Source organism: Peromyscus californicus, unplaced genomic scaffold (genome assembly GCF_007827085.1).
Source record: "Peromyscus californicus insignis strain IS unplaced genomic scaffold, ASM782708v3 Scaffold_2__1_contigs__length_46816999, whole genome shotgun sequence".
NCBI lineage: Eukaryota > Metazoa > Chordata > Mammalia > Rodentia > Cricetidae > Peromyscus > Peromyscus californicus.
Window position 1 is genome coordinate 25,599,427 of NW_026294540.1, and position 22,564 is coordinate 25,621,990.

Consider the following 22,564-nt stretch of genomic DNA (forward strand, 5'->3'; position numbering starts at 1 on the left):
TAACCAGTCTCTGTGTGTCGGTATAATAAGGTAGAAAGGACGCGGAAAGTGCTTGTCCTGGGCAGACACATCATCACCACAGTAGGCTGTGAAGCCCCAGTTCTTTCCCGCAGTGGCAGTGTCTGTCCCAGCTGACTGCTGGGACTCCCTGCTCTTTGCTCAGCTTCACCAGAGAGGACTGCACTTGTGTGTCATCTCATCACAGCTCAGAAAAGATGGACGTTTACATAGGGTTTCTACTAAACAAAGACTGTCGTGATGTATGTGCACCCTAATAAAATTTGTCAAAAAGATCAGAGGAAACAAAGGAACAAGCCGCTAGAGAGATTGCTTTCCACTACCCAATCATCAGGCCGAAATGGAGGCGAGATCTTGTCTCCACGAACCCTCTGAGTGTCTGTGTGTCCTCAACTGAAAGGGGTCCATCTGAAAGGAGTTTCCAGCTGAAAAAGCTTCAGCCGAAAAGAGCTTCTGCTGAGAAGGCTTTGTTCCTGTCTCCTCACGCCTTGTATACATTTGTCCAGCCATAGTGCGTCCTTCCTAGTACTGGGATTAAAGGCGTGTGATTCCCAAGTGCTGGGATTAAAGGTGTGTGCCACCACTCCCTGGCATCTATGTTTAGTCTAGTGGCTTGTTCTGTTCTCTGATCTTCAGGCAAATTTTATTTGGTACACAATATATCACCACAAAAGATCCCTTTCATACCATTTCAGAACCCAAGACACCTGGTGTGGTGCAAGCAAGCTTTTGGTGAGGTGGAGGCAGGCAGGTCTCTGAGTTCAAGGCCAGGGCTACATAGAGACTATCTGAAAAGGGAAGAAAAGAATTCAAGCCATCACGAGTTCAGGCTTTCTGTGCTGATGAAAAGGAGCAGTGCCTAGGCTGACTTGTGAGGGTTGCCAAGGTGGTCAGAGCTTCCCAGCCATGGGCATGGGAGCTGGGTTCTGAAGTTTAGATTGAAATGAAATTTGTCTCTCTGTCATGGAAAAATCTAATTTTTTTGTTTGTTTGTTTGGGTTTTTGTTTGTTTGTTTGTTTGTTTTGAGACAGGGTTTCTCTGCATGACAGACAGCTCTGGGTGTCCTGGAACTCACTTTGTAGACCAGGCTGACCTTGAACTCAGAGATCCGGCTGTTTCTGTGCTGGGATTAAAGTCACGTACCACCACTGCCTGGCAGGCCTGGAACTCTTTATGTAGACCAGACTGGCCTTAAACTCAGAGATTCTGCCTGCCTCTGCCTCCCAAGTGCTGGGATTAAGGTGTGCTCTGCCATGCCTGGTCTTTGCTTTTTTTTTAATCCAGGATCTTATGTAGCCCCAGCTGAGTTGAACCCTAAATCCTCTTACCTTCAGCTCCCCAGTGGTGGGACTAAAGGCAAGCATCACCACAGCCAGGTAGTTTAAGAATAAGTCTATTCTCAGAGGCTACCAGGCTAGCCAAGGCAGTTGGAGCATTGACTGTTCTTCCAGAGGACCTGGGTTCTATTTCTAGCACCCACATGGCAGCCTGAGCTGTCTGTAACTCCAGTTCTAGAGGATCCAACAAGTCCTCTTATGTGTGCATATGTGATTGCAAGCAAAAATGTTCAAGAGTAAGACTACTGCTCTTTCCGAAACACCTCTAGAGTTTGTACACAGTTGTGTTTCTCCTTACTTTTCTTAGGCCACAGGTGGAACGTGATTCAGAGAGGATTATTTGGAGTAAGGGGGGTTGGTTTACTTCACAATGGTGCCTCCTGCCTATGTCGGTATTTTACTGGGACAGTCCTGAGTTGCTTTTAGTGGCTTTTAGCACCCAGATAACCTATGTGATGTCTAAGACAGCTCCTCCCTCAGGCTCCCAAGTGCTGAGGTTACAGAACTGAGCCACCAGACCTGGCTTAAATTTCTTTATTATTGTAGTTGTATAAATTTATGGAGTGCAGTATGATAATTCAGTCTGTGCACAGTGTGTATAATGATCAAATCAGAGTGGCTAGCATTTCCTCTCTTTTAAACACTTTCTAAAGTTCATTGTACATATTTATGAGGCACTGTTTGCTAAATGCTGTGTGGGTTTTGTTTTTAACTGAAGTTTTTTGTTTTATACATTGTGTGTTTGTGGGGGGGGGGGTGTGTACACATACATACACATTTGTGTTCCACAGCTAGTGTGTGGAGGTCAGAGGATAACTTGCAGAAGTCAGTTCTTGCATCGTGTAGGTCTTGGGGATAGAATTCTGATTGTCAGACTTGGTGGCCATCACCTTTACCCTGTGAGCCATGTTGCCCTTTAACCCAGCTTTGTATAGGCTTTTATTGGTAAACTCTCAAGGGAAAGAGCCTCATCTTCCCTTTCTATTTCTTTTTCCTGAGGACCAACAGGTGATTAAGTTCCATTAAGGGCACTTTGTGTTCTAAACCCTGAGCTGAAATAAAATGTAAGCCCTTTAAGGGTCCACACAGTGTAGAGATGGAGAGCTTCTTGGAGAGTCAGGCAGGCCACTTGCTGAGTGGGTCTGCTGTCTTCTGTACCAGCAGTATCCTGCCCTGCAGCTCCCACCAAAGGTCAGCTTTGCCACAGCTCAAAATTTTCCACTGTCCTCTGCTTTGAAAGTTTCCACTTAGCAAGGGCCAAGGATTCCTTGGCTAGTATCAGGCTGGTACATGAGTTTATGTCAGTCTCTCTTCTGGGCTCCAGTTTCTTTAGTTCTATGAGATTGTTTCTCAGGTCCTTTTTGTAGTAGGGGTGTGTATTTTTTAAATTTTAAAACAATTTGTTTCTTTTCACGTAGACGTGTATGACTGCTTGTTAGTATATGCAGCATGTGCGTGTAGCATGCAGTGCTCTCCGAAGCCAGAAGGCATCAGCTCCCCTGGAACTAGAGCTATCGGCAGTTGTCAGCTACCTGATGTGGGTGCTGGGGACTGAACCACAGTCCTCTACAAGAGCAGCAAGTACTCTGAGCCAGCTCTCCAGTCCTAGTCTGGTATACTGTGGTGGGCCAGCCCACCCCCACATTTCCCCAGAGTACTCTTGAGTAGAAGCAGCAGGAAATATTAGATAGAAGGATAGAGGGGAGAGAAAAAGATAGAAAATACAGGATAGCAGCCGGGCGGTGGTGGCGCACGCCTTTAATCTCAGCACTCGGGTGGCAGAGCCAGGCGGATCTCTGTGAGTTTGAGGCCAGCCTCGAGTTCCAGGACAGGCACCAAAGCTACACAGAGAAACCCTGTCTTGAAAAACTAGGAAAAAAAAAGTTTATAGTGTGTAATATAACTCAGTATGTGTACACAGTGTGGCTAGTAATCAAATCAGAGTAGCCAGCAGTCTCCCTCTTTAAACACACATTGTTTATTTTTATCTTATGCATATGAGTGGCTTGCCTGCTATATGTATGTATGTGTACCACATGTGTTTTTGGTGCCCACAGAGGTAAGAAGAGGGAGGATGTTGGATCCCCTGAACTGAAGGTACGAGTTGTTGTGAGCTACCCTATGCGTTCTGGGAACTAAACCCAGGTCCTCTGCAAGAGCAGCAAGTACTTTTAGCACCTTGCCATCTCTAGCTCCATTTAAACACTCTAAAAGTTCATTAATATTGCCGGGCAGTGGTGGCGCACGCCTTTAACCCCAGCACTCGGGAGGCAGAGGTAGGTAGATCTCTATGAGTTTGAGGCCAGCCTGGTCAACAGAGCGAGGTTCCAGGACAGGCTACAAAGCTACACAGAGAAACCCTGTCTTTAAACAACCCCCCCAAAAGTTCATTAATACCTAATAATTGTGCAAATTTATGAGGTACTGTACAGTATTTAAAAGTGTGAACTCACAGCTGGGTGGTGGTGGTGTACACCTTTAATCCCAGCACTTGGGAGGCAGAGGCAAGCTGATCTCTGTGCCTTTGAGGACAGCCAGGGCTAGCTACACACAGAGAAATCCTGTCTCAAAAAAAAACAAAAGTGTGAACTCGCTCATGAATATGCTTGTCTTTCTTATGCAAGTACTATTATGCTATTTCCTGTAGTAGTCCTGTGTTGGTGTGTTCTGTCAAGGCAGCAAAGTTTTCCATTTTGAACGGTGTATTGGGAAAGACTTGTACAGCCTTCCATCCCTTCTGAGTCAGGATAGCTGTCTTTCTAGTGTGGGGCAAAGGGACTGATGGTGTGCTTTGTTACCATCCACTTCTAACCAGAGGCTCACTGGAAGCAGTCCAAGCTGGGAGACTTAAATGTTCTAGCAAAGTAAGGTGCCTGCTGAGCCATCTCAGAGTTTTGTAGACCAAACATTGATGTTTATGCTGGTGTTTATTCCTACTTCTAAAAGATACAACATTCTTATGATTTCACTAGAAGAGACATGTTGCTTCTCATTCCCACTCCACACTTAATCTTGGTGTGACCTTTGCCGAGTTTGTTTGTTTGTTACCTTTGAAGGCTTGGGGTGGGGGCTCTATAAAAAAGTGGATGGTTTTAATGAAACTCTAGGAGGCAGATAGCCTCAGAACTCTATGTCTTCACCCATTCCTTGCCCTCTTGTTGCTTTGAGGTCACGGTCATAATGCCAGGCTGCTTTACTTGCTGCTTAGGTTGCCTCTGCACTGGAAAAATGGAAGACAGCCATCCGTGAAGCCCAGACCTTTTCCAGAATGCACGTTCTACTCGGGATGCTTGATGCCTGTATCAAGTGGGATATGTCTGCAGAAAACGCTAGGTGCAAAGTCTGTCGGAAAAAAGGTATGCATCGGAGTGATTGGGACTAGGCTCTCCATTCTCAAAATCCTTTTCCTCTGAAGTAATTTTTTGGTGTGTAATTTCCCCACCTCTCCTTGTGTACACACATTCTGAGTGTGGTGCAGCAGCTTTTTCTTTGCAGTCTCATGCTGGTGAGTCTGTGTTCACATCTGCGGTGTATGGCTGGAGCAGCTGCTGTCTCAGTCTTGAGAGTTTCTACAGGAGCAAATTAGTTATCTAAAATCTACAATCCTTTAGACAAATCTTAGAGGTAGGTGCTTCCAGCAGGGGGCAGTCTTTGCACATTGTGCACACAGACCTCATCCTTTAGCCCTGAGTACAGAGCATTTGGAAATGTTTTGTCCTTTTTTTTTTTCTTTCAGAGCTAAGGACCGAACCCAGGGCCTTGTGCTTGCTAGGCAAGCGCTCTACCACTGAACTAAATCCCCAACCCTTTTTTTTTTTTTTTTTTTTTTTTAATGTTTTGTGCTGAGATCGTCCTAATGATTTACTTCTCCTTGGTTAACGCTACCTTATAAACTAGCTTACTGCTCAGTTTCCAAAGAGTGAAGCACTATGTAGACTCAGTTGCTGTAAAACTGACCAGGGATGGAAGTTGGGAAAGGGAGTTAACCATATGAAGTTCATACTGTATACTTTCAAAGGGAAAGAAACAAAGTCACTCAGGACCCATGCCAAACGTGTGTGGGATAGTTTAGGGTTCCAAGAAGAACAGCAGTCTCAAGCCACTGCTTAATTTTTGCTGCCTTTTAGTTAAAACACACACGTACACAATTTAAAATTGTTTTATTTTATGTGTTTACTTATTTTGGGATAGAGTCTCATTATGTAGCTCTGGCTGGCCTGGAACTCAAAAATATCCACTTGCTTCTGCTTCGTCTTAGAGCCCAGCCACCTCTTAGTAAATATTAATTGTCCTGCCTCGGTTCCAGGTAGTTCTGAGGAGATAAGTTAGGAACTCTCCCTAAATTGCCCTATTTTCAGAAAACAAATGCATTTTAAGAAACAAGCAGGCTGGAAAGATAGGTCAGTAAAACGCTTGTACAGAAGCATGAGGACCATAGTTCCATTGCTGCCCCCACATAAATGTTGGTTGGGCATAGCAGCCCACTTGTGCTGGCTCTTGGGAGATGGCGACAAAAGGGATCTCACAGAACTAGTGTCCAGTTCTGGCTTCAAGTAAGAAACCCTGCCTCGGGACAGCTGTTAAATGAGACACCTGCCGCCAGCCTCCAGCCTCCACACGCACACGCACAACAAAGAGGCAGCAGAATTTGGTCTGTACCTGTAATCCCATCATTTGGGAGGCAGTCAGGAGGACCCCTCCTCCAAGTTCAAGGCCAGCATGGGCTAGATGATGAGACCTTGTCTTGAAAGAAAGAAAGGAGCTGGAGAGACAGCTTAACCCTCACGGGTGCTTGCTGCTCTTGTGGAGAACTCGGGTCAGGCGGTTCCCTGGAACTCCAGTGCTCTCTGCTGCTTTCCCAGGCTCTGGAACACACATCCATGGCCATGAATAAAATGAGAGAGAGAGAGAGAGAGAGAGAGAGAGAGAGAGGGAGAGGCGCTGTGCTGCGCTGTTTGTTGTGCCGCCAACAATGTGTGTGTGCTCTGTCTCTGCAGGGGAAGATGACAAGCTGATCCTGTGTGATGAGTGTAATAAAGCCTTCCACCTGTTCTGTCTGAGGCCGGCCCTCTATGAAGTACCAGATGGTGAGTGGCAGTGTCCAGCTTGCCAGCCTCCTACCGCCAGGCGAAATTCCCGGGGCAGGTGAGAATTTTTTTCTTTCAAAAATAAGTGGAGGGCTGGGGAGATAGCTCACTTGGTAGAATGCTCACTTAGCTTATACAAGCCCTGGCTTTGATTCCTGTTGCTACTACAAAAGTCAGCCATGGTGGTCCATGCTTATAATCCCAAACACGGAAGGTGGGGGCAGGAGGACAGGAGTTCTGAGTCATCTTTGGCTACAAAGCAAGTTCAAGGCCATTCCATGCTATACTAGCCATCAGATAGGCTGATAGTTAAAGTAGCTTCAGTTACTCAAATGGAGTGTTTGTTTCCAAGGAGCGTTAAGCTCATTTGGGTGCAAAGCTTGGTCATTTGTGGTACAGCAGTAAGAGCTTAGATGCTGTTATCTCGCTTTGGTTTGGGGTACGTTGGGGGTGTGTGGTTTTAATTTTCTTTTTTATATATGAGTATTTTGTCTGCTTGTATGTATATAAATAAATAATGTGTGTGTGTGTTACCCATGGAGGTCAGAAGAGTGCATTGGCTCCCCTGAAACTGGAGTTGTGATAGTCACAGGCTGCCGTGTGGGTGATGGAAGTGAACCTGGGTCCTACAAGAGCAATAAGTGTTCATATCCACTCAGCCGTCTGGTTTTGTTTAATGTTGACATTTCTGCTTTTCACTGTTAATACCGCCTCCCCCCCCCCCCCCCCCCCCCCCCCCCCCCCCCGCTTTGTTTTCAGTTTCAAAACAGGGTTTCTCTGTGTAGTCCTGGATATCCTTGAACTCAGAGATCTATGTGTCTGCCTCTACCTTCCAAATGCTGGGAATAAAGGCATTTACCACCAAGACCAGCTGTCTGTTTCTCTTCTGGATGCACTCTTTTTTTGCACAATTTTTTTTTTCTTTTGGCTTTTCGAGACAGGGTTTCTCTTTGTAGTTTTGGTGCCTGTCCTGGATCTCGCTCTGTAGACCAGGCTGGCCTCGAACTCACAGAGATCTACATACCTCTGCCTCCCGAGTGCTGGGATAAAAGGTGTGTGCCACTGCCGCCTGGTGGGTTCTTTTTTTTTTTTTTTTTTTAATGTGTGTGGCTATTTTGCCTGCATGTATGTGTGCCTGGTGCCCATGGAGGCCAGAAGAGGGCACTGGGTCCCCTGAAACTCAAGTTACACTTGGTTCTGAGCCTTGCTATGTGTGCCAGGAATCGAACCTGGGTCTGTGGAAGAGCTGCCAATGCTCTTAGCTCTAAGCCATCTCTCCAGCCCCTTGATACGCTTTGTTCTCGGGTAGCAGTGGCATCTCCTGCCTTTACTCCATTGCTTATATCATAGCTGCTTCTACCGGCGGTCATTTCTGCTTATCTGCAGCCAAATCATGGCCTTCTGTATCCATGCTTAGTTTCCTTTCCCTGGGATCTGTTTGGACATGAACTTCCTTTCTTTTATTTATTAGCCAAATACCAACCTGGTGTCAGCTGTCTTTGAATCAGTCTCCTGCTCCTCGTTCTCTGTGGCCCCCTGCTGTTCTTCCCACCTATCTCTCTCGGGCTTCTAAGGTGGCTGTCAGCCCTTCTCCCTCCCATCTATGGCCTCTCACTGGTGGAGGACAGCATGGCCTACAGAAGACAGCTGTTGCAAAGTTCAGACTCCTCGTCCTTCCTTTGGAGGCCCTGGTCTCCTGTTCCTGTGCCTGTTACAGACCGGGTTACTCTGTCCCTTGTGCTTCCCAGCATCTAGCATCTTCTCTGTTGAGCACTGTCTGCTGGGTAAACTGCCTGAGGCTGGGCTGAAATTGCATGGCTTCTTTCAGAAGTCCTGTACCCTTGGACTGGAGGCCCCTCCTGAGCAGCCCAGCTGTCAGTTCTCAAACAGTGTGCCGGGTGCCCTGCAAATAGAGGAGCCGCCTTGCTGTGCACCTGCAGCAGTACAGCCAGACCACACCTTGGAAGGCACCTAACATTTGCCCCGTTGCTGCTGTTGCCCTCCATTGACACTGGAGGTTGTGGAAGGGTGTGCTCACAACCACTGGCTTGTCTTTCTTGTAAAGGGCAGAGCTGTTTGATCCCACCCACACCGTAACAGCCTTGCTGGTTAGTTCTCCTCCTCCACCACCTCCCAGTGGAGGGGCCCAAGGCCTGCTGCTCTAGAGACAGGCTGTGGACCAGCTCTTCTTAGTCGGGATTAGTTGCTTTGTTGTGTGGTCGTCTGCAGCTTCTGGAACAGAGCCATCAAGGTGCAGTAAACACCTGCCTGGGCGCTTAGTCCTCTCAGTGCGCCCCAGAGTTGGGCAGCTTTGGTGTCTGGAGTGTTAACTTAGCGGATATTTTGTGAAGCAAAAGTAATCGTCTTTTATACTGTTGGTGGAGAGAAGTAGAGGTTGTATTTTGTTCTTGATCTCCCCCTCCCCATTGGTGTCCCCTAAACCCTTTTAGACTGAGCAGAGGGGGGCAGACTGCTGAAGCACGGTAGAAACCACTGGCCTGCACTCTGAGGGTCTCTCCCTCACTGTCGGCTCCATGAGGTCCGTGAGTGGACCTGGCGGGATTGTGTGGGGTGTCAGGTTCTCTAACTAGGACTGAGTCTCTCCTTGGCCTTTCCTCTCACAGGAATTACACCGAAGAGTCTACCTCTGAGGACAGTGAAGGTGGTGAGAGTGAGGAGGAGGAGGAAGAGGAGGAAGAGGAGGAGGAAGAGGAGGACTATGAAGTGGCTGGCTTGCGGTGTAAGTGCCTGGTGTGGCATCGTTGCCCTCCGTCCTTCTGACTGCCTGTCTTCCTCTTCTCCCTTGGGGCTGTGGGCGACTGAACTGCCGTGTGTCTGTGTTGGCTTTCAAGATGTCGGGGGAAAGGGCCGTGCAGATGGCATGGAGCGATGCTCAGCAGTTAGGAGTCTGTACTGCTCTTCCAGGTGACCAGTGTTCAGTTCCCAGTGTCCATGTTGGGCAGCTCACAACTGCCTGTAACTCCAGTTCTAGGACCCTTACTTACCTGGACTCTGGGCACCTTCACTCAATGTGCACATATGTCCATGCACACATAAGCTCACACATATACATATAATTAGAAATAAAATCTTTTAAACTCTCAGGGAAAAGGTGGGTTGGTCTCCAGAGCATCAGCCAACAGCAGAGCACTTGCTTTAAGAGTTAGTGGAACTGAGGGTCTCACGCATGTTTGTGACAAGGTTGCTGGTCTGGCCCCGTCCAGCACAGTGACAGTGGCCAGGGAGGTCTTTGGCTGGCGGTGCGGGGCTGGAAAGAGAGAGCTAGTTTTCCTGTGGTTCAGTCATAGGGATGGTGGGAAGGCCCAGTCTGTTCTCTGGGATGGTCATCAGCAAAAGAGAGCTCATCATTGATGCTCACAGCATCCACTCATCCTCTGGTGCTCTTTCCATGGCTCTAAGTATTGTCATTGATGAAGCCAGTGGTTCCAGCCAGCCTTTCAACAGCCTTTTCATAGGCCATAGAGGTAGACCACGGGTCTCAAGCAGTGCAGCTCTGAAGACTTGTCCATGCTATGAGCAGCAGGTGTTTGGGATGACCATCTCGTACTACAGTGGTGCATGTCTGTTCTGGCCTCCATGTCTGTATTAACTTACCTCCTCTCACAGTCTGGACAGCTATTGAATGGTCTTTCCCATCTCAGGCTCTTTTTTGAAATGGGAACTCACTGTGTAGGCCAGGCTTGCCTCAAACTCACAGAGATCTGCCTGCCTCTGCCTTCTAAATGCTCTGATTAAAGACATATTTCCAAAGCTGTCCTGGAATACCTCCCCATTGGTGGGACTACAGGCAGGTGCCACCGCACTGGACTATTGGTTCACTAGGTATGGCTTCAGGTGTGCCAGGGCCGGCCATCCGATGTTATGAAGAGACTCCTCATGCTGACATATGGCATGGATGCACATTGTCCGAAGACAGCTGACGGCAGCAGTGTGTTGAGTCTAGTTTCATGCTAGGGGCTGTTTCCCACCTCTACTCCGTGGAGGCCCTGGTTTTCTCTGGGCTTCTAGGGCTGTTGCCTCCCAGAAGAGTCTAGAAAGTCTTTGGTACTTGAGAGCCCTTGATGTCCTCAACCTTCCAGGCCACTAGTGTAGGTTCCCTGGTGCAACTTCACGCCCTAGCACCTGAGCGTCAGCTTCTTCCCCTTCCTCATGAACCTTGTCTGGAGCTAGAAGCCTTAAAATAGCCGCTGAAGGGTTAGCATGGTCCAGAAATAGAATGGGAAGCATCATTCATTGGTTCTCCACATGGCTGCCTCGCTAAACACATTCTCTACCCACATGTCATCTCCCCCCACCCCAGGTATTAGCAAGAAAAGGTTGTGGAAAATGGTTTAGTGGAGGAGAAGCCTTCAGCTAATCCTTGCCGAGAATGCTCCCAAGGGCATCCCAAGGAATGTTGGTTCGCCTGCCCCTGAGCACCTGTCATCGGCCGAGACACGAGTAGTCTGAGTGCCTTCAAGTGTATTCTCTATAGGGATGCCAGGCAGGACTCTCAGGGAAATGCCCTCAACTACCATCTTGGTTTTCAAAGACATGAGAAAGAGGACCTTGACTTGGATTTACAGGATGCTGTGGCCCCTTGTGTGAGTGCACTTCTCACTGAAAACACGGGGTACTGAGCATAGGGTAACAGGAAAGTACAAGGCAAGTGTGGATTCCCTTGTACACGTAGGTCCATGCATTCTCTCGGGCTAAGTCTGGACTGCAGGAGAGCCATGCTGCCATGTTAGCAAACATGTTTTCCTGATGACGTACTTGACAGTTGACTCCTGCAAAGACGCTGTCCTGACTATAACTGAACCAAGTACGGACAGGCTAGAAGTGCTGGGACCTGGCCTTCCGCAGCCCCAGAAAGTCACTGTCTGCTTGCTTGTGTGGTCTTGCCCCTCCCCCAGCGTACTCACACCATGCTGCTCTCCACCCTGCTCTGAGCCCATGTTTTATTTCAGTGAGGCCTCGGAAGAACATCCGAGGCAAGCAGAGCGTCATCCCTGCAGCAAGGCCAGGCCGACCACCGGGTAAGAAGTCACATTCTGCCAGGAGGTCACGGCCAAAGGCCCCACCTGTGGATGACACAGAAGTTGATGAACTGGTAAGAATTCCTTAGCCTCCCTCTAGTCTTTGTATTCTGTATGTTCTAGTCCACCATGTGGAATTCACAAGGCGACAGGTGGAAGGGAGCCTCCCTTCCCCTCCCCTCCCCCTGGGTTGGGGGCTGAGGCGGCAGATGGATGGGCCTCTGGGCAGACTAGGCAGCAGGCCCTCCAGGAGCAGTTATGCCCGGCATCCTGCCTAGCCTTCAGACAGTCTCCCCTAGTTAGCAGCAGCCTGCAGCTCGTTGGGGATTTTAAAATAGTATCCATGTGTCTCTGGTGGGCCCAGAGGGGTGGGCCTCCCTGTGGGAATGCCAGCAATGCCAGAGCCACTAACTGTTAGGCTGCAGCCACAGTTGTTGAGACATCGCCCCCACCCCTCTGTTGTCAGCCGATGTCGTTTTTGTAGTTTAGTTTTAGATCTCACTTGAACTTGAAGAGGAGAAGGAAGCTCTCAGGAACTGGCTTGTTTTCACAGACCAGTTTGGACTTGAGGATATAAAGCAAGCCATTAGGGAGAGGAACAGTCCTTAAGTTGCCAGTACCTTGTGTGAGGTTCCTACCACTGGGAGTCCCAGCTGCTTGTGACTGCCTGGAAGGGTGCCCCATCCCTTATCTCCGTAGCCACCTCCCACGGCCTGGAAAAGCTGAGGAAGGGAACTACACCTCCTGCTTTTCTTCCTGAGCATCCTCTGCCCCACAACGCTGGCTGCTGGGGTCAGCTGCCGCCTGACTTCCTGCGATTGCTTGTTTATGCCCATAATCCTGGAGCCATGTCACAGGGTTAGTGTCCAGTTGCAGTGGCTGTCTCCAGCCACTCTCTGTTCTGAGCACCTGCTGCCTGCCCTCCGCTGCTGTGATCAGTATCTCTGACCTGAGAGCACCACCCATCTTGAATATCACCCAACCTTGATGCCCCAAGAAGTGATGAAACTGCTTCCTTTTTGTTTAGGTTTTTTGTTTTGTTTTGTTTTGTTTTCTTTCCCTGTCTGTCTACTCTTACACTCTGCTTCCTCTGGTGCTAGGTACTTCAGACCAAGCGTAGCTCGAGGAGGCAGAGTCTGGAGCTGCAAAAGTGTGAGGAAATCCTCCACAAACTGGTGAAGTACCGCTTCAGCTGGCCCTTCCGGTAAGTGCCCGCACTCGGGCTGCTCTAGCCCCTTCCTTTTGAGACGTGTCTTGGCAAGGGAATGGGAGTGACAGCCCTTAGAAGGTGAGCACCCCTTGCCCCTGGGTTGGCTTATCTCTGATTGATCACGGCTGCAAGCATCCTGGGGCTGGCTCCCCTTGTCTGTAGTGCCCTCCAGCCTATGCATGTTTCTCCTTTGGTGTTTTCTTACAGGGAGCCTGTGACCAGAGATGAGGCCGAGGACTACTACGATGTGATCGATCACCCCATGGACTTCCAGACCATGCAGAACAAATGCTCGTGTGGGAACTACCGATCTGTCCAAGAGTTCCTCAGCGACATGAAGCAAGTGTTTACCAACGCCGAGCTCTACAACTGCCGTGGCAGCCATGTGCTGAGCTGTATGGGGAAGACAGAGCAGTGTCTGCTCGCGCTGCTGCATAAACACCTCCCTGGCCACCCCTATGTCCGCAGGAAACGCAGGAAGTTTCCTGATAGGCTCGCCGACGATGACGGGGACAGTGATTCAGAGTCTGTTGGACAGTCCAGGGGACGAAGACAGAAGAAGTAACGAGGCAGGGCCCTAGTGAGGCAGCCGTGGAGGGGGGTTAGGAGGAGAACACCGAGGGGTGTGGGAGAGGCAGGAAAGAAACAGGGAGGGTTAGAGGGGAAGGGACTGTAGCATCCAGAGATGCCTGTCATGCCAAGCTCTTGGGGAGTGTGATGCTGGCCTGGGAACCCTGCCCAGAAGGGCTAGCAGCAGAAGTGGGCCTCCCCCTGAGTCCTGAGAGCTGGGAAATGCCTGGGCATGGCTTCTCCTGTGAGCTTTGCCTAACTCCTCCTCTTCCTCCTCCCGCCTCATCTTTACAGCAGTGCCAAGCCCCCTGGTCTCCAGAGAGGGCACTGTACCCCACAGTAGGAAGGAGCGTCGTCCGGCCATGCTGGCCGAGGTGTGGATCTTTTTGAATTTATATTTATATACAGTCTTATTTCTTTATGTCCGCACTCTCTTCCTCCTCCACCCTCTCAGGTGACAGTATCAGCTAGTGCCATACAGAATTCTGTGTTCACCAGCATCTTGGGACAGTGTGGGCTTTGAGTTGATCATGGCAGAGTCTAGGGACATTTTCTGGAGCTGTTCCTGAGCACCCTCTCCATTGTGGCAAACCTTCCCCATCCTCACCCAACTCACCGCCTCATTAAAAAACAAAGCAAACTAAGGCACTTCCCATAGAGACTGGAGTCCTGCTTCTAATCATGCTATGACCTTGGCTTTGACGGGTCTGGCCAGAGGGGTGTTGGAGCCCAGCCCACCCACAAACCAGACAAGCCCCTAGGGAGCCGAAAAAGAGCAGGAAGAAGTTCAAATGTTTAATTTTTTAAATTGACTTTTGTAGTTACTAAAGTTGCTTGTTTCCGCAGTGATATTGTATAAAGAACATCTTGTAAAATAATTGTCATCTTGCTTTGGCACATGTACAGTACAGTTTCTATGATACGTGTTCGCTTCACTCCCCTCCTCAGAGAGGCCAGGGGGCAGTGGGATCTGGGGTTGGAGCCCTCTCTCTGCCCTGGTGGCACTCTACTTTGCTGTGGGCGCCTGCTCCTCCAGGACCCACTCTGCAGACCTAGTGCTCCTTCCGAGGAGGGCATCTCCTCAGTGGACGGGAGCTGGTGTCAGCAACAGGAGGAAGTGGGGGGCCGGCTCTGCCCTACGTAGCCAGTCTAGCCTCGTGTTGTATTTAGGCAAAAGTTTGTAGTCTGCTTTCCCTTTTATGCCAGATTTTGATAAAAGTACAAGACAGGGTTTAACTTTCTTTTCTATCAATTTTGAATTTGGAAAATGTGAGCCCCTCAGCTCTCCTTATTTAAAGGAAGCCCACCAGGTCAGGAGGCTTCTATGTGTCACCCAGTCCAGTGGCTGAGGAAGGGTCCCTTCCCTTCATCTGCAGGCTTGGTTGGAGTAATCCCTGGCACCACTGCCTCCCTGCTTTTAACTGGTGTTTTAGCAGAAAGCTGGTATTTCCACTGCAGTGACATCTGCACAGTGGCTTCTTAAATCGTCTTAAAGGAGGAAGGGCTGCGGTTAAGGGTAGGCTTGTAATAAATTGGATTTCAAATAAACATTATGGACTTGTGTTTATAAAGAAGAGGCCACTCTGACGACTCCTTTTTGCTCCTGGGGAGGGGGGGGGTAGTGCAGCCCTGGGAGCCGGGTTAGTTAAAGATGAGCAGCACAGAGTTCGCATGCACTTGGCTCCTGCAGTTCTGCCCTGCAGCTCCGTGCTTTATCTCTGCTTCAGTTTGGAAAGTCAGTGGATTTGAGTGGTTCTTGCTGGGCCTCTGTCACCCTACAGAAGCAGTCAGGAGGGGTCTCAGAGAGACACCGGCCTGCCTACGGGTCCTGTTACTGACTTCCACCAGCCTGGCCTGTCCTGAGTATGGGAGGAAACGGCCCCCTCAGACACTGCTGCCCGCTCACCCACTCAGAAAGAGCTGTGCTTGATGTCCCAGGCACGTAGATGTGGAGCCATGCCATCCTCCAGTGATGATCCTGGCCCTGTTCTGTATCCTCCCTTTCCCTAAAAGACCTTTCTTGCCACGGGGTATGGTCAGTGGCGCTAAGTGGCATCTGGATGTTAAAGTCACTACTGAAAGCCACGCCTGTAGAGAGGCTGAGGAAAGATCAGAAGTTAAAGCTGGCCCAGGAAATTTAGACCTTGTTTCAGGAAGTAACCGTGGTTTAGCACCCGCCTGGAGCATACACCTCACACCCACCCCCTGCCTTCAGGCTCCAAACACATCCCCACCATAGAACAGGGGAAACAGGATCTAGGCATCTAAAGCTCCGGGCAGTACCTCCAGGGTCTGGGTCTCCCAGCATGCTCCAGAACTGAGAAGCTTATGCTGACATGGCCTGCCTTCCCTCCCCCTGACTGAGAAGTCTTGAGGCATCCCCTTCACTGCCCATCTCTGCTTCCCGATCTCCCTCCCGGTTTCTCTAGAAGCCAACAGTCTTGTTTCTGTTGCACAGACAGCCAAGTACCCCACAGACTGGCAGGGACAGAGCTGTGTACTGGTTGCCCATTAAGTACTTCCCTCAGTACAGCCCCCTGCCTTTCCCTTCCCAGGTGTCAGGCTGCCAAAATCCTACTACAGGTCCATGAACAAGTCCTGAGTAACCAATACCTTCCCATTCCCAGCATGGGCTATAAAAGCTCATATGCAAGAACCCTTGTATGAGATACAAGGCAAGGCCACTGGCTTTGTGGGTCAGACATGGGATGAACCAATGCTCCTTACAGAGAAGAGGTGGAGGGTATTCTACATGCAATAAACTGTATAAAGAATTTCCTAGGAAAGCCTGAGGGGGTGACTCACATGCCCGGAGCTCTGGGTTCTTCCCTAGCAAAGCTAAATTAAAGTATTCTGTGCATCAAGTGTCTGGTTCATATGGTTCAGTTGCATACACATGCTACTCCCAGAGAAAACTTCATGTAATTGAGGTGTTTCATGTTTCCTACTCCCACTTCAACTAGCAAGGTAACAAGAAGACATGAAGTGAAGGCTGAGGTCTAATAAAACAATTTCTAAAACCTTCCTTAGCCAGGTGTGACGATGTGCACCTTTAGGCCCAGCACTCGGGAGGCAGAGGCAGACAAATCTGAATTGGAGGCCAACCTGGACTCCATAGTTCAGGACAGCCAGAGCTATGTAGAGAGACACTGTCTCAAAACCAACAACAACAAATAAGCCAACTTTTTTTGAGGGACTGCCTACATGTAGAATACATCCAGGCCCAGTGATCAAGATTTTTGCCTGGGGACTGGGGAGATGGCGCAATGGACATGTGCTGTGCAAGTATGAGGACCCCAGCACACAGTGAAAAAGCTGGGGTAGTTCAGTGAGCTGATAGACTTCTGCCACTCTCCTGACCCCCCCCCCCCACACACGCACACAACACATTCTCTCTCTTCCCCCCACCCCCCACTTTGACCTGGTTGCCATCCACAGCCTAGATAGAGGCCAATTTGGGCTGAAATGGACCTCCAAGACGACCACACACTTAACGGGACAGGGATGGGGCAGGTCCCAGTAGCCTGAGCTTCTTTAACAGACAGACATGGTGCTCTCCTGACCTCCCACACACACGTGTGCCAACTGGCCCCCGCACAGCTGTGCACATCCCTGTGGACCTTTATTCTCACAGCTGCGGTCAGCACCCCAAACCTTTCCACACATTCTGGTGCCAGGGACACGGTTCTCACTGACGTCAGTAGCTCCTTACCTCCAAGACCGCTACCCAGATGCATGTGTAGTCAAACCATCTTGCCCTCCATCCAAAAACAGGAAGAGACAGCTTGGGGCTCCAACTACCAAAAATGGTTTTGTTGCTGTTGTTGAAGGGCTTTGTTGTTGATGATGTTGTTAACGCTGTTTTTTTTTTTTTAAGACAATGCTTCTAACTTGACAATTCTTTGGAAAACATTTGTACATCTATTGATGGGGGGTCAGAGGTTTGTGGGAGTTGGTTCTCTCCTACCAAGGGAGTTCAAAGGATTGAACTCAAATTAGGCTTCGTGGCAAGCAACTTTACCTGCTGAGCCGTCTGGCCTGCCCCTTCCCTTTTAATTTTTATTTTATTGTTTTCTTCCACGTAGAGTCTCGTGGAGCTGGGAGATGCCCTTGAATTTTTATCTTCCTGCCTCCACCTCCCAAGCGTTTGGGTTACAAACATGCTCAGCCATGCCTCTTTTAAGCCATGTTGGAGATGGACCCCTGGGCTTCGTGCATGCTGGGCGAGCGCTCTACCGACTGAGTTGCATTCCCAGCACCCAGCAATCTTCATAGAGAATGAGGATAGCCATCCTCTGGACGCAGTTGAGGCGATGACTTGGAAAAGTCTTAACTCTCTCGCTTTCTTTTTAAAAGACGCCACATTTCTTTGTGTCTTAGAAGGGAGTTTTCCACAGTGCACGTGTGGATGTCCAAAAACAATTGGTGTGACTCGGTTCCCTTCGCCCACCGTGTGAGTTCCAGCGACTGAACTCGCGTCCTCAGCCTTGGCGGCAAGCACCTCTACCCACCAAGCCATCCTGACAGACTTGACCCCCTTATTTTTTTTAAAGGAAAGCGTGAAAAAGCAGCTTACCTGTTTCCCCAAAAAGGCTGGAAGACACTGCTAGGGCTAGACATAACCCTGTCGCACCCAGGGGTTCCCGGAGTATTCCTGAAGGTGTCCTTGTTCCACTTCAGAGGCGTGGGTCTCAGTCTTGAGACAAGTGAGAAACCACACACACACACACACACACAGTCTAGGACACCAATAATGCACAGAGACCCATGGTTCCCTCTCCTTCCCGGAGCCTCCTGGCCTCTTTACCCCCAGCTGTTTATGAAGTTTCTTCTGTCTTGTCTGCCCAACTTTCCAGCCCAGATAGGACACAGCAGTGCCACACGAGGGTTTATTCCAGTCACAGCTTCCAGAGAAATGCCACAATAAATTACATCATTAAATAAACTCCACACTGGACCCTGCCCTCTTCGGCTCCTTCTTATCCTAGGACCCTCGGGGGCCTCAACTAGGTCCCCTCCCTGCGAGAGGAAGAACAAGGTTATGAGCCTTACTGGGTCCCCACCCTAGTCCTTAGCCCCCTGTGTCTCACTCGCCTGACCTTGACAGCTGGGCAGCTGTTACTCAGCTGTCTCTGCAGGGGGGGGAGGGGAGGGCAAGGAGGGGGCAGCCACAGCCTATAGCCAAGCCTATGTCCCTAGAGGTGTGTGGGGTTCTCCAGAGAGGGATCTGTCTTAGTCATGTGCAAGACCACCGTGGGGGCCTTGTAGTGGCAGTGGGTACCGCGGCCATAGCCCCCTGGGGCCCGGCAGGCCTTGGCCCGGGCTCGGCCAGCTGCCATTTTTCGGTAGCACAGGCTCTGCCATGTCTGGAAAGTCTTGGAACTCCATACCCAGACTCCACTGGTGATGCCCACCACCAAGGACATGAAGATTTTGAGCATGAAGACAGCCACAGTGGGCACCGAGCCGCCTGGCAGCGAGCAGTCTCTGCGGCCTCCGGGCACAGGGGCGGCAGTGCATGGTTGCTCGGTGGCCCGAAGGCGCCAGTAGTCCATGTTCAGGCGCTCGTAGACGTAGCAGACAATGACGCAGGTGGCCGGCACTGTGTAAAGGATAGAGAAGACTCCGATCTTGACCATCAGCTTCTCCAGCTTCTCCGTGTTGGTGCCACCGGTCTTCATGATTTTGCGGATATGGAAGAGAGCCACAAAACCGGTCAAGAGGAAACTGGTGCCCAGTACCAGGTAGCAAGAGAGGGGCACCAACACAAAGCCAGTGAGGGCGGCCGGGTCCATGCTGGCTACATAGCAGAGCCCGGTCAGCTCATCCCCAGCCACCTTGCGCAGCGTCAGGACCACGATGGTCTTGAGAGCTGGCAGGCCCCAAGCTGCCATGTGGAAGTAGCTGCCATGGGCCTCGATGGCCTCATGGCCCCATTTTTTGCCTGCAGCCAGGAACCAGGTGAGAGTCAAAACCACCCACCAAAGTGAGCTGGCCATCCCGAAGTAATAGAGCAACAGGAAGACCAGGGTGCAGCCTGTGTTTTCCAGACCCTCCTGGATCACATACAGAGCCCCTGCCTCCTGGTCGCAGGCCACACTCTGTGCACCTGCCACCGCTCGGATCAGGAAAGCCAAGGAGTAGACGTTGTAGCACATAGAGAGGAAGATAATGGGGCGCTCGGGGTACTGGAACCGGTGAGGCTCCAGCAGAAAGGTGAAGACGGTGAAGGCTGTGGAGAAGAAACACAGGGCAGACCACACAGCCATCCAGACGAGCGCGAAGTCCTTGTCGCGCCGAGACCAGAACACCTCGACGCCGGGCCCGCAGCGCGGAGCGCACGAGCGACTCTTCTCCACGTACTGGAACTTCTCGGGGTTGTCACAGGTGCCGCCGCTGCCGGGACCTGGGGCTGCATCTCCCGGTGGTCTCGCGGGTCGAGGTGCCACGGGTAACATGCCCAGGCCCTTGTGGGGTTCGGTGGGGCCTGCAGTAGCGTTCTCGGGTGCCTCCATGCACAGCGCGTGCGGGTCGTTGCGCGTGGGGAGCCGGGCGCAGTCGAGCGAGTCTGGCCAGCCGAAATTGAATTGCTCCATGATGGGGGCGCAGCGCAGGCGAGCCTGCTCGCACATGGGCCGGCAGGCGGGGATGGGAGTGGAGACCTGGTCGGTGCACATGGGGGCGTAGAGCGAGCAGAGGAAGAAGCGCAGGTGGCTGTGGCAGCCGTACTGCACGAGAGGCGCGAACTCGGCCAGCTGCGCAGCCGCCTCGCCCTGCGACGTGTGGCCCAGTAGGTTGGGCATGCGGGTCAAGTTGTAGCCGATGCCCCGGCACATGGGGATCTCCACCGCTTGGCACGGTGCGGGACCCCGGCCGCGCTCCGGATCGAAGCGGCCGATCTCCAGCGCCTCGCTGCCCGCCGCCAGCAGCTGCCACAGCAGCAGCGCCCCGCGGAGCAGCGGTGGCACGGCCATCGCCCCGCGGCGCGGCCGCCCCGGCTCACTCGCGCCCCTCCATCCCGCGTCCCGGGATCTGCGCGCCACGTCGGGAGCCGCGCGCCATCTCCCGGCCGCCCACGTGTGTCCCGGAGCGCGCGGCGCCTTTGGAGGAACAGCCGCTGCCGCCGCCGCCGCCGCCGCCGCTACCGCCGCCGCCACTCCAGCCAGAGCCGGCGCGGTCTCCGCCAGCGGCCGCCGCCGCCGCTCCGAACCCCGAGGGCGTGGTCACTGGGAAGACACGCCCGGGGGGCGGGACAGTCTCGCCGGGCACGCCCCCGCCGCGCTTTAAAGGTGCCGCGCCTTTCTGCCACGCTGGAGGTGTGTGGGCGACATCTCCTTTCCATTGCTCTGCAGACGCGACTGTCCGCGGGAACATACTCATGCGTACCCCCTCCCATGTCAAGTGCGCCCTTTTCTCCCCAGGTGGAAGGGGGTCACCCTAAAGTCTCCAAGCCCCAGGCAAGGCCCTCCTCCTCTTCCTCTTCCATTTCAGGATGTTTTTGTTGTTGATTTTGTTTTTGAGATAGACTCTCAGATAACCCCGGCTGCCCTCAAGCTCACCTTGAACTCTCCTGATCCTCCTGCCTCGTAAGGGCTGCCACCACTTGAGTTTTATGCCATTCGTTCTAGGGATGGAACCCAGAGAGCCTCATGTCTGCTCTACCAACTAAGCCACTTGCCCAGCCCAAGCTTTGGTGGTTTGGTTTGGTTTTCATGACATTTATCTCACACACACACACACACACACACACACACACACACACACACACACACACACTCACTCACAAAACTGCACGCACATGAGGACAGTTTGGGGGCATCAGCTCTCTCCTTCCACCAAGCCCACTAAACTTAGGTCATCCAGACGTTTATGCTGAGCCATCTACGGATTCTCCTTTTGCCTGGTCCACTTTGTTTTTCATTTTTCAATTTTCTTATTTATGTGTGTGGGTGTTTTGCCTGTGTGTAGGTCTATGCACCGTGTGTGTGCCTGGTACCCTTGGAGGCCAGAAGAGGGCCTTGGAACTGGAATTGTGAGCTGCCATGTGGTTGTCAGGAATCGAACCCAGGTCCTCTGGAAGAGCAGCCAGTGCTCTTAACCCCTGGTCCATCTCTCAAACTCCCCGTTTGTTTGTTTCTGAGACTTTCATGTAGTCCAATAGTCCAAGCTGGCCTTAAACTCGCTGTGTATCCAAGGATGACCTTGAACTTCTCACGCCCCTGCCTGCTTCCACCTCCCAAGTGCTGGGATGATAGGCATGCACTACTTCCTGCCCCTGAGCCAGGCATTTCAGAGCGATATTTTCAGTCCTCGTGATGGTCCGACAGGAAAGCCTGTGGCCACCGTACAAGTCTGAAGGTGAAAGTATTTACTCAGATTCACATGCCTCCTAGGGGTCAGGGCTGGCAGGCGTTCTGTTTCCCTGCTTGAAGTTGCCTGTCTGTCTGTCTCTCTCTTACACACACACACACACACACACACACACACACACACACACACACACACACACACACACGGAAAGTCAGATGCCCAAATGTTCCGACTTGACCAATACCCTCCCGCTATATTTAGAGCTGGGATTCAGGAAGGAGTTGGGACAGGGCTGATGGCCACAGTGAGAAACTGGGGTAGTCACTTCCCACTGTCTCCGGGCTCCCTGAGAGCCGAGCTGGAGCTCGGCGGGGACAAAGAAAAACATATGCTGTCACTGGCATGCGCCCAGCCCCTCTACCTCTGAAAGAACTGAGGAGAAGGGGCTTTGTGAAGATCCAGCCAGCCCTGTGCACCAAACTCAGCCCTGGGAGTCCCCAGAGGTTCTGCTGCAAGATCCTCAAAATGGGCCTGGGGAGATGGCTTAGGCAGTCAAGAACTTTCCGGGCAAGCGTGAGGACCCGGGTTCGGATCCCCAGCCACCCATGTACAAAGCCAGGCCGTGTAATACACACATGTGATCCTCCTGCTGGGGAGCAGGAGACAGGAAGGTCCCTGGAGGTGGCGTCCTCAGAAGCCCTACCAGGCAACGCCCCCCCCCCCCCCATATTACTCCTCTCAACTCCACAACCTACCCTCACACCTCCATTCTCTAAGGTTTTGTTGTTGTTTTGTTTTGTTTTCGAGACAGGGTTTCTCTGTATAACCGCTCTGGCTGTCCTGGAACTCGCTCTGTAGACCAGGCTGGCCTCGAACTCACAGAGATCCGCCTGGCTCTGCCTCCCAAGTGCTGGGATTAAAGGCGTGCGCCGCCGCCGCCGCCGCCGCCGCCGCCGCCGCCACCCCCCGCCCCCAGGTTGAGGTTTTTGGGT

At 51.5% G+C, this 22,564-nt stretch overlaps 2 protein-coding genes across 3 annotated transcripts in view; one reads left to right on the forward strand and one right to left on the reverse strand.

Moving 5' to 3' along the window:
- The window catches only part of Baz1b (bromodomain adjacent to zinc finger domain 1B), a 60,945-nt gene extending 46,109 nt beyond the window's left edge, over positions 1 to 14,836 (forward strand). For both annotated transcript variants that reach the window (XM_052753971.1, XM_052753972.1), the window contains exons 14-19: positions 4,565 to 4,712; positions 6,354 to 6,501; positions 9,068 to 9,183; positions 11,414 to 11,556; positions 12,583 to 12,686; positions 12,900 to 14,836. In XM_052753971.1, the coding sequence (XP_052609931.1) occupies positions 4,565 to 4,712; positions 6,354 to 6,501; positions 9,068 to 9,183; positions 11,414 to 11,556; positions 12,583 to 12,686; positions 12,900 to 13,257 (1,017 nt within the window). In that variant the 3' untranslated portion in view covers positions 13,258 to 14,836. The remainder of the gene's footprint in view (positions 1 to 4,564; positions 4,713 to 6,353; positions 6,502 to 9,067; positions 9,184 to 11,413; positions 11,557 to 12,582; positions 12,687 to 12,899) is intronic.
- Positions 14,837 to 18,137: 3,301 nt separating this feature from the next.
- Fzd9 (frizzled class receptor 9) lies at positions 18,138 to 20,403 on the reverse strand. Its single transcript, XM_052753974.1, has one exon. The coding sequence runs from the start codon at positions 20,234 to 20,236 to the stop codon at positions 18,458 to 18,460; it is 1,779 nt and encodes a 592-aa protein (XP_052609934.1). The 5' UTR covers positions 20,237 to 20,403; the 3' UTR covers positions 18,138 to 18,457.
- Positions 20,404 to 22,564: the final 2,161 nt, after the last annotated feature.